This window comes from Bufo bufo, chromosome 9 (genome assembly GCF_905171765.1).
Source record: "Bufo bufo chromosome 9, aBufBuf1.1, whole genome shotgun sequence".
Classification (NCBI taxonomy): Eukaryota; Metazoa; Chordata; class Amphibia; order Anura; family Bufonidae; genus Bufo; species Bufo bufo.
Window position 1 is genome coordinate 225490872 of NC_053397.1, and position 11851 is coordinate 225502722.

The following is an 11851-nucleotide window of genomic DNA, read 5'->3' on the forward strand; positions in this document are numbered from 1 at the left end:
AAACAGAAAATTCATATTTGCCAGCTTTCCACCACGCCAGTCTTCCACACTGCATGCCGTGTCCATGTTTTGGTCCAAGCAGTGTTTACATCCGGCGCTGCATGGTCACAGTGACATGTTCCACTGCGGCAGTCCCAACACATCACTGCTGAAGCCAGTTATTGGCTGCAGTGGAGCATATGATCATGCCTATGCAGCGCCAGATGTAAACACTGCAGGAACCGGTATATGGACACAGCAGAGGCAGGCAATCTTCTGTTTACTGAGGCAGGCTGCTGCTATTAGATAAAAAGTAAGTATTCTCATAAAAACCTCTTGGTTCTCTTAGATAATTAAAAATCTCAAACAAGCACCCTTAGGTGATGTGCAGTATGGCATTTGACTGCTGCAGTCAGTCTCTGTCCTCAGCGGTGTGCCCCAGATAGGAACTTTTGATGACTTTGTTTTATAGATTTTAGAATTTAACCCTATAACTTGAGCTTTGTAGTAGCTCTAGATACAGCAGGAAACAGTCATGACCGCTGTGCAGGGACTAGTAAGACCCTACATGGTCATGGGACTAGTAAGACCCTACATGGTCACGGGACTAGTTAGACCCTACATGGTCATGGGACTAGTAAGACCCTACATGGTCATGGGACTAGTTAGACCCTACATGGTCATGGGACTAGTTAGACCCTACATGGTCATGGGACTAGTTAGACCCTACATGGTCACGGGACTAGTTAGACCCTACATGGTCACGGGACTAGTTAGACCCTACATGGTCACGGGACTAGTTAGACCCTACATGGTCACGGGACTAGTTAGACCCTACATGGTCACGGGACTAGTTAGACCCTACATGGTCACGGGACTAGTTAGACCCTACATGGTCACGGGACTAGTTAGACCCTACATGGTCACGGGACTAGTTAGACCCTACATGGTCACGGGACTAGTTAGACCCTACATGGTCACGGGACTAGGTAGACCCTACATGGTCACGGGACTAGGTAGACCCTACATGGTCACGGGACTAGGTAGACCCTACATGGTCACGGGACTAGGTAGACCCTACATGGTCACGGGACTAGGTAGACCCTACATGGTCACGGGACTAGGTAGACCCTACATGGTCACGGGACTAGGTAGACCCTACATGGTCACGGGACTAGGTAGACCCTACATGGTCACGGGACTAGGTAGACCCTACATGGTCACGGGACTAGGTAGACCCTACATGGTCACGGGACTAGGTAGACCCTACATGGTCACGGGACTAGGTAGACCCTACATGGTCACGGGACTAGGTAGACCCTACATGGTCACGGGACTAGGTAGACCCTACATGGTCACGGGACTAGGTAGACCCTACATGGTCACGGGACTAGGTAGACCCTACATGGTCACGGGACTAGGTAGACCCTACATGGTCACGGGACTAGGTAGACCCTACATGGTCACGGGACTAGGTAGACCCTACATGGTCACGGGACTAGTTAGACCCTACATGGTCACGGGACTAGTTAGACCCTACATGGTCACGGGACTAGTTAGACCCTACATGGTCACGGGACTAGTTAGACCCTACATGGTCACGGGACTAGTTAGACCCTACATGGTCACGGGACTAGTTAGACCCTACATGGTCACGGGACTAGTTAGACCCTACATGGTCACGGGACTAGTTAGACCCTACATGGTCACGGGACTAGTTAGACCCTACATGGTCACGGGACTAGTTAGACCCTACATGGTCACGGGACTAGTTAGACCCTACATGGTCACGGGACTAGTTAGACCCTACATGGTCACGGGACTAGTTAGACCCTACATGGTCACGGGACTAGTTAGACCCTACATGGTCACGGGACTAGTTAGACCCTACATGGTCACGGGACTAGTTAGACCCTACATGGTCACGGGACTAGTTAGACCCTACATGGTCACGGGACTAGTTAGACCCTACATGGTCACGGGACTAGTTAGACCCTACATGGTCACGGGACTAGTTAGACCCTACATGGTCACGGGACTAGTTAGACCCTACATGGTCACGGGACTAGTTAGACCCTACATGGTCACGGGACTAGTTAGACCCTACATGGTCACGGGACTAGTTAGACCCTACATGGTCACGGGACTAGTTAGACCCTACATGGTCACGGGACTAGTTAGACCCTACATGGTCACGGGACTAGTTAGACCCTACATGGTCACGGGACTAGTTAGACCCTACATGGTCACGGGACTAGTTAGACCCTACATGGTCACGGGACTAGTTAGACCCTACATGGTCACGGGACTAGTTAGACCCTACATGGTCACGGGACTAGTTAGACCCTACATGGTCACGGGACTAGTTAGACCCTACATGGTCACGGGACTAGTTAGACCCTACATGGTCACGGGACTAGTTAGACCCTACATGGTCACGGGACTAGTTAGACCCTACATGGTCACGGGACTAGTTAGACCCTACATGGTCACGGGACTAGTTAGACCCTACATGGTCACGGGACTAGTTAGACCCTACATGGTCACGGGACTAGTTAGACCCTACATGGTCACGGGACTAGTTAGACCCTACACGGTCACGGGACTAGTTAGACCCTACACGGTCACGGGACTAGTTAGACCCTACACGGTCACGGGACTAGTTAGACCCTACACGGTCACGGGACTAGTTAGACCCTACACGGTCACGGGACTAGTTAGACCCTACACGGTCACGGGACTAGTTAGACCCTACACGGTCACGGGACTAGTTAGACCCTACACGGTCACGGGACTAGTTAGACCCTACACGGTCACGGGACTAGTTAGACCCTACACGGTCACGGGACTAGTTAGACCCTACACGGTCACGGGACTAGTTAGACCCTACACGGTCACGGGACTAGTTAGACCCTACATGGTCACGGGACTGCTGCCATATGAGTGCTGTGTAGAGAACAATTGAAAAGGCAGAAATGCTCATCTACCATTTCTGCTTTCTCTTGTGGGTGTCCTGACCCATAACGCTGTAAAAAAAAACAACAACTCGGCACTTGAGAATAAGGCCATTATTCACTGTATCGGTGGTGATTAAGAGGTTAATGTATCACAAAAAGTTTCATAATTGCCACTTATATCTGCTTACAGGGAATCGGTGGGCAAGCCTCGCGCAATCTGATGGACTCCTTTGCGGATATCCTTTTTTGTCTCAATAAGAACTGCTTCTCCTACCTGGTGGTCTGGTTAAAAGAGTTGATGCAGCAAGATGGCTTCCCCTCGCCCCGTGTGACGCGGGAGCAGAAGGATAACTTCAGTCAGCACATCTTGAGGTAGGCCGGCTTCTTAGGTCTGTATATGTCTTACCTATTGACCATACTGCACACTGTTAACCTGTAACACGTCCTGTAGGGAGCGAGTGAACAAGCGACGAATGCGAGACATGGTGAAGGAGTTCACGCTGCTGTGCCGCGGATTACATGGGACAGAGTACACTGCCGACTACTGAGCGCTCAGAGCTGCCGGAGGGACCACCCGCCTACGATTCTGGGACATTCTGCACCAGTCCTCATACAGATGTGAGTGTGAACAGCGTGGACTTTCTCTCATCATTTTACCCACTGGTGGACTTTCCAGCGTTTGGGACTCGTTTGCTGGGTGCTCATCACTATTGGAACTTCAGGGTTCACCCCGTCCTTGTAACACTCGAAAATATGTAATCACCACCGGTCCTGGTGGCTGCTTGTAGAATATGTACAGGGATAACACGAGCAGGAGCTGAGAGATCTGCTGCTTCCTCTCCGACTCGATTACTGTTAACAAGCATGTCTGCAGATTTTACTACGTATAATGACTCGCTGATCCGCTCACCTCTAAGATATGGAATAGGGGCAATGGTTTTACATGTCCTCTCTGTGTCTGAACCCAGGGATTACCATTAAACCATGTTTCTCATTACACAAACTGCTGAAGCATGCCGGCCTAACCACTATTAAAGCAGCCTCCTCAGACCCGATGCACCCCGCCGCCGCTGCCGCTGCTGCTCGCTGTGTCTCTTATTCTTCTCTCCAAAAGTTACTTACTGTACGTTGATCCTGCAGCCTCCTGAGAAACCATCGACTGCATCTTCAGGTTGTCAGCAGTGTGAATCATTTTTAGAGTCAGCCGGTGCAGTTCCTATAATATAATATTAAGGGTCTATTCACACTTTGTGGTCCGCAAAACGTGGACTCGCAAAATATACACGACGTCCATGGGACATCCGTTTTTTTTTGCGGACTTATTGACTTCAATGAGTCTGTGAAAAGCATTTTTGCACCAACTATAGGACAAGTTCTGTCCTTTGCGGAACGAGTGCCACCTAAAACTGTTTTTCGGGTTTCTGCAATGTTCTGTGTGTTTCTATCCTTCATGGATTTCAAAGTCTCTGATTCAGGGGCTCATTTATTAAGATCGAGTTTTTCCACGCCAGTCTTAAATCTGTCTTGTTGGAGGAAGCGCCAAAGGTATGTGGAGACGCAGGCCTTTACGTAACTTTGGCACCTCCTCCAGCAGGCCGCACGACAGACTTAAATATACAACATCTCTCGTGCCGGCGTAGATTTAAGCCATTTTCTAAGGCCAAAAATTGGTGTAGAAAATGATGAATGAGATGGGCCTTCCGGCCTGCCTTCTTCCCAACTTCTTCCCCCTTCTTCTTCTTGGTGTGAGCTGAGAAAAGTTGCAGATTCTGCTGCAAAATGGTGTGCAACAAAATCTGGGCCAGATATAAGTCCTAAAAATGTCGTATATCAGTTATATGAGCCCCTAAATTCAGAGGCAGAAAGCCCCTCCTGTACCTGTCCTAAAGTGCATCAATGATCCTGTTGCACAAACATTGAAGAGCGAGTCAACAATCCAAAGGCAAGAAGTCCAGCACTCGGTGGGATTGACATTCTTCAGGGCCTTAAAGGGGTTATCCAAAACTGAATATCCTCCCCCACCCCTACATTTCCCGGACCCTCTGCGCTGGTTTCCTCCCAGATCACTCCACAGCCATCTTTGCAGCTTCCCTGCCTGCAGAAAACAACATCGGTCAACGTGGGGAGGTGCAGCCAATAGGCAGCTGTGGTGGTGACCTGCCCTCCTGCATCACATGTGACGTCACACATGACGCAAGGGGGAAGGTCACGTCACGGCCAGCTATTAGCTGCACCCTAAACCACCCTACGTTGACGGATATTGTGTTCTGCAGGTAGGGAAGATGTGAAGACGGCCATGGAGCGATCCAGGAGGAAACCAACGTCGGGGCCAGGCAAGTATGCTCAGTGCCGAGGGTCCAGGCTTTGTAGGGGGGTTATTCGGTCTTCGGTAACCCCTTTAAGAAAGGATGCAAGTCCATGGGCTGTGAGACGTGAACAGTTTTGTAGCATTAGTAGTATACTTTTTAATATTTGGATTTAACGTTAGAGTTTTATGGTATCCAGCAATGCATGTTAGTAGGGACATCTCTGATACACTGTAACAAGCCTAATGTCTTGGTAGTGGGATTTTCAGCCTCTGGATATGAATGAGAGCCTTCCCATTCACAAGCCGAGAGGATTGAAACACAATGAATGTCAGAAAGATGCAGATTTCATAATTACAATAAGTTCAGCTTTATTTATAAAGGTCTCACAGGGACTTATTAATAATGACCTATCCTTTCAGCACCTCAGCTGTGGAAGTCATGTGTTGTTGGATCCCACATTTCTAATATTGATGACCTACCCCCAAATGGATAGGTTATAGGTTTTTATAAACAGAATACCCCCTGAAATAGACTGGAAGATGGAGAAAAAGCAGATCATGTGTATTATACAGATTCAAGGAGTTTTGGTAAAGACTGAAACTATGATGGATGTGATCAGCTGTGTGTATCTAATAAATGTTCCTTTATGAGGTTTTATGTTACACAAGACATTTATTTAAATAAAGCAAAAGCGTTTATCAATAAAGTAGTTACATTTTACATACGAGCAGTATTATAGTAGTTATATTCTTGTATATAGGAGCAGTATTATAGTAGTTATATTCTTGTATATAGGAGCAGTATTATAGTAGTTATATTCTTGTACATAGGAGGTAGTATTATAGTAGTTATATTCTTGTACATAGGAGCAGTATTATAGTAGTTATATTCTTGTATATAGGAGCAGTATTATAGTAGTTATATTCTTGTACATAGGAGCAGTATTATAGTAGTTATATTCTTGTACATAGGAGGCAGTATTATAGTAGTTATATTCTTGTACATAGGAGCAGTATTATAGTAGTTATATTCTTGTACATAGGAGGCAGTATTATAGTAGTTATATTCTTGTACATAGGAGCAGTATTATAGTAGTTATATTCTTGTACATAGGAGCAGTATTATAGTAGTTATATTCTTGTACATAGGAGCAGTATTATAGTAGTTATATTCTTGTACATAGGAGGCAGTATTATAGTAGTTATATTTTTGTACATAGGAGCAGTATTATAGTAGTTATATTCTTGTACATAGGAGCAGTATTATAGTAGTTATATTCTTGTACATAGGAGCAGTATTATAGTAGGTATATTCTTGTATATAGGAGCAGTATTATAGTAGTTATATTCTTGTACATAGGAGCAGTATTATAGTAGTTATATTCTTGTACATAGGAGCAGTATTATAGTAGTTATATTCTTGTACATAGGAGCAGTATTATAGTAGTTATATTCTTGTACATAGGAGCAGTATTATAGTAGTTATATTCTTGTACATAGGAGCAGTATTATAGCAGTTATATTCTTGTACATAGGAGCAGTATTATAGCAGTTATATTCTTGTACATAGGAGGCAGTATTATAGTAGTTATACAGGGAGTGCACAATTATTAGGCAAGTTGTATTTTTGAGGATTAATTTTATTATTGAAAAACAACCATGTTCTCAATGAACCCAAAAAACTTATTAATATCAAAGCTGAATATTTTTGGAAGTAGTTTTTACTTTGTTTTTAGTTTTAGCTATTTTAGGGGGATATCTGTGTGTGCAGGTGACTTTTACTGTGCATAATTATTAGGCAACTCAACAAAAAACAAATATATACCCATTTCAATTATTTATTTTTACCAGTGAAACCAATATAACATCTCAACATTCACAAATATACATTTCTGACATTCAAAAACAAAACAAAAACAAATCAGTGACCAATATAGCCACCTTTCTTTGCAAGGACACTCAAAAGCCTGCCATCCATGGATTCTGTCAGTGTTTTGATCTGTTCACCATCAACATTGCGTGCAGCAGCAACCACAGCCTCCCAGACACTGTTCAGAGAGGTGTACTGTTTTCCCTCCTTGTAAATCTCACATTTGATGATGGACTACAGGTTCTCAATGGGGTTCAGATCAGGTGAACAAGGAGGCCATGTCATTAGATTTTCTTCTTTTATACCCTTTCTTGCCAGCCACGCTGTGGAGTACTTGGACGCGTGTGATGGAGCATTGTCCTGCATGAAAATCATGTTTTTCTTGAAGGATGCAGACTTCTTCCTGTACCACTGCTTGAAGAAGGTGTCTTCCAGAAACTGGCAGTAGGACTGGGAGTTGAGCTTGACTCCATCCTCAACCCGAAAAGGCCCCACAAGCTCATCTTTGATGATACCAGCCCAAACCAGTACTCCACCTCCACCTTGCTGGTATCTGAGTTGGACTGGAGCTCTCTGCCCTTTACCAATCCAGCCACGGGCCCATCCATCTGGCCCATCAAGACTCACTCTGATTTCATCAGTCCATAAAACCTTAGAAAAATCAGTCTTGAGATATTTCTTGGACCAGTCTTGACGTTTCAGCTTGTGTGTCTTGTTCAGTGGTGGTCGTCTTTCAGCCTTTCTTACCTTGGCCATGTCTCTGAGTATTGCACACCTTGTGCTTTTGGGCACTCCAGTGATGTTGCAGCTCTGAAATATGGCCAAACTGGTGGCAAGTGGCATCTTGGCAGCTGCACGCTTGACTTTTCTCAGTTCATGGGCAGTTATTTTGCGCCTTGGTTTTTCCACACGCTTCTTGCGACCCTGTTGACTATTTTGAATGAAACGCTTGATTGTTCGATGATCACGCTTCAGAAGCTTTTCAATTTTAAGTAGTTATATTCTTGTACATAGGAGGCAGTATTATAGTAGTTATATTCTTGTACATAGGAGACAGTATTATAGTAGTTATATTCTTGTACATAGGAGCAGTATTATAGTAGTTATATTCCTGTACATAGGAGCAGTATTATAGTAGTTATAGTCTTGTACATAGGAGCAGTATTATAGTAGTTATATTCCTGTACATAGGAGGCAGTATTATAGTAGTTATATTCTTGTACATAGGAGCAGTATTATAGTAGTTATAGTCTTGTACATAGGAGCAGTATTATAGTAGTTATATTCCTGTACATAGGAGGCAGTATTATAGTAGTTATATTCTTGTACGTAGGAGCAGTATTATAGTAGTTATATTCTTGTACGTAGGAGCAGTATTATAGTAGTTATATTCTTGTACGTAGGAGCAGTATTATAGTAGTTATATTCTTGTACGTAGGAGCAGTATTATAGTAGTTATATTCTTGTACGTAGGAGGCAGTGTTATAGTAGTTATATTCTTGTACATAGGAGCAGTATTATAGTAGTTATATTCTTGTACATAGGAGGCAGTATTATAGTAGTTATATTCTTGTACATAGGAGGCAGTATTATAGTAGTTATATTCTTGTACATAGGAGACAGTATTATAGTAGTTATATTCTTGTACATAGGAGCAGTATTATAGTAGTTATATTCTTGTACATAGGAGCAGTATTATAGTAGTTATATTCTTGTGTGTAGGAGGCAGTATTATTTTCTTATGCCTTTTCCAGTTACCATGGTTTACAGATTACATCTGCATTTAAGAGAAATCTGGAAAAGCATCATGGAGATCGAGCCCCACAAAATGTTACAGTATCACTTTAAATCTGAGCTCCACGCTGACAGGATGTTTCTCGTGAGTTATGTGGATATTACGTTAGTTGTAACAGTACGCTCCGTACAGTATTCAAACAAAGCTTTATGTGAATCGACTTTGGATGTTTCATACACTCATCCCTAGCTCTGAGATTGACACATTTTAGTTTTCTCCGTTTGCTGCTTCAGTTTTTATGGTAGCAATATGCATTAATGCTAGATCAGCAACCTCCAGCACTTCAGCTGTTCTGAAACTACATCTCCCAGAATCCTCCTTTTACTTTTATGGGAGTTACAAGAACAGCTGAGTAAATGTGCATGCTGGGAGTTGTAGTTTTACAACAGCTGGAGTTCTCCTCTATATGGTTATGAAGAGTGATCAAATAAATTGCCGTTAATTGTAGAGCCATTCTTTGCCATGAAAATTAACTTAATCTCAAAAACCCAATTTCCACAGTATTTCGGCCATGCCACCATCATTTCAGTGATCTTCTCATTAGAGAAAGTGTTACCGAGGACAGGGCAGCTGGTATTATTGTCTGATAGAATTATAAGAGTGGTTGTTTTAAAATGAAAGAGGTGCTTGAAATCATTGTCTTCTCCTGTTAACCATGGTTACCTTCAAGGAAAGACGTGCAGTCATCATTGCTTTGCATCATAAGGGCTTTACAGGCAAATGACATTGCTGCTTGTAAGATTGCATCTAAATCAGCCATTTATTGGATCATCAAGAACTTCAGGGAAAGAGCTTCAACTGCTGTGAAGAAGACTTCAGGGTGCTCCAGAAAGTCCAGCAAGTGCCCGGACCGTCCCCTACAGAGGATTCGGGTACGGGATCAGGTCACCACCGGTGCAGAGCTTGCTTAGGAGTGGCAGCAGGCAGGTGTGAAGGCATCTGTACGCTCAGGGAGGTGAAGGCTTTTGGTGGATTACCCGGTGTCAAGAAGACGGCAAAGAAGCGGCTTCTCTCCAAGAACAACTTCAGGCACAGACGGCCATTCTGCAGGAAGTACAAGGGCCTGGGGAAAGCGTATTGTCTCTGATGAAGCCCCCTTCCCACTGTTCTGGAGAAGAAACGTTGAGCGCTGCCATGAGTCCTGCCAGCAGTAAAGAGTCCTGAGCCCCTTCATGTGTGATTGTCTTCCAAGGCAGTGGGCTCACAGAACACTGCCACAAATAAGGGATGGGATCCAACACCTCCCCCAACCATCCAGGAGCAATCTGGCGACGGACAATGTGTTTTCCAATACAAAAACAGAAAAGCACAAAAAAAAAAGCATGGTGTGCACTGTGCACCCAAAAGGAGACAAGCCCCTATAAAAACTCTCCTGAGTATATTCCAAAAATAAGAAGGAAGGGTAGATGTATGGCTGAAACGTTGCATTTACTGGATCGCTAATTATGGATTAAAGACTCCCACTTGATTTCACCTTGCAAACAGCGAGCGCTGCCCTTCCTTCTTATTTTTGCATTTTCCAGCATGACAGAGACAGTCACAAGGCAGAGGTGAAGAAAACATTATAAGTTTGGATTCATGGCCAGGAAACTCCCCACATTGCTGTCCCATTGTGAACCTGTGGTCAGTCCTCAAAAAGCGGGTGGACAAACAAAAACTCAGAGCACCGATCAGGCAAGAGCGGTTTGTCGTCCGTCAAGATTTGGCCCAGAAGCTGACATCCAGCATGCGGGGCAAATTGCTGAAGTCTTGAAAAAGACTGATAGATCATGTGACGGACCATGTGATGAGCGCAGTGACATCACCACAGGTCCTTTTCCTGTGCACAGCATAGAAGAAGAAAGAAGAGAAGCCGAGCTGCGCGAACAAGTGGATTAAGGTGAGATAACTTTTTTTTAATTTTTTTTAACCCCTTCAGCCCTATTTTACTAAGCATTCTGTAGTAAGAATGCTATTATTTTCCCTTATAACCATGTTATAAGGAAAAATAATAATGATCGGGTCCTCATCCCGATCGTCTCCTAGAAACCATGCGTGAAAATCGCACAAAATAGAGCATGCTGCGATTTTCACGCAACGCACAAGGGATGCGTGAAAATCCCCGCTCATGTGAACAGCCCCATAGAAGTGAATGGGTCCGGATTCAGTGCGGGTGCAATGCGTTCCCCTCACGCATTGCACCCGCTAGGAAATCTCGCCCGTGTGAAAGAGGCCTAACAGACTGCCAAAGATGCGCCTAATTTATGACCAGGTGCATGCGAATCTTACGGCAGCACAGGGGGAAAACGAAGACCGGCATAAAAAACGGTCTTAGTAAATGTGCCCCACATCTTTGCATACACGTGAAGGATCTGTCGAGAATGATAAAAACTTCTGAAATGCTTATAATCGCACCATATGGCAGTATACCATAGAAACACGTGCCAAAAACACTGATGCAGCAAAGCGTGTGAAAACCCAAATTTGTTTCAATTTCCAAACGTTTGTTCCGGACTGTGATGCAGCTGCATGATGTGAATAGTGGTTTGTGCGCTCCCAGACGAAATATTCAGGTTATGACCAGCGTAATGTCGGAGCTGAGTCACCGGATCTACAACAAAGTAAGTGCAATGTTCTGTTCAGTAAGTGCAATGTTCTGTTCAGTAAGTGCATTCATAGAAGAGCAAGAAAGCGGCTAATTGAGCTCCCGCTGCTCGTCAGAACATCATGGCTGATTATGAAACGCGGTAGTCAGAGAATAAAAGGCTCATCCTGAGACGTCCTGTTCTATCTCTAATGAACCTCAGTGATTGTAGGAGCGGTCCGATCGTCTGACGTCCGTAGTCCGCGCCTTCACACTGGGCATCGTACATGTGTGGGGCTGAGCCTTTGGGAATAGACCACATATGGATGGCGCCTGGGTCATTAGAAGTGGGGTACATTTTGCATCCCTCTATTGGGCC

The 11851-nt window shown here is 44.4% G+C and overlaps 1 protein-coding gene across 3 annotated transcripts in view; it reads left to right on the forward strand.

The window, feature by feature from the left end:
* Positions 1 to 11171, forward strand: part of IPO13 (importin 13) — a 68623-nt gene extending 57452 nt beyond the window's left edge. The window contains exons 20-22 of one of the 3 annotated variants that reach the window (XR_005774361.1): positions 3127 to 3308; positions 3388 to 3599; positions 11161 to 11171. Coding sequence is in view for 2 of the 3 variants with exons in the window: in XM_040408618.1 (XP_040264552.1) it covers positions 3127 to 3308; positions 3388 to 3484 (279 nt within the window). In the remaining variant the exon portion in view is untranslated. Of the gene's footprint in view, positions 1 to 3126; positions 3309 to 3387; positions 5950 to 11160 lie in introns of those variants that run through there. The other 2 variants (XM_040408618.1, XM_040408617.1) reach the window with 2 other exon arrangements.
* The last annotated feature ends 680 nt before the right edge of the window (positions 11172 to 11851 follow it).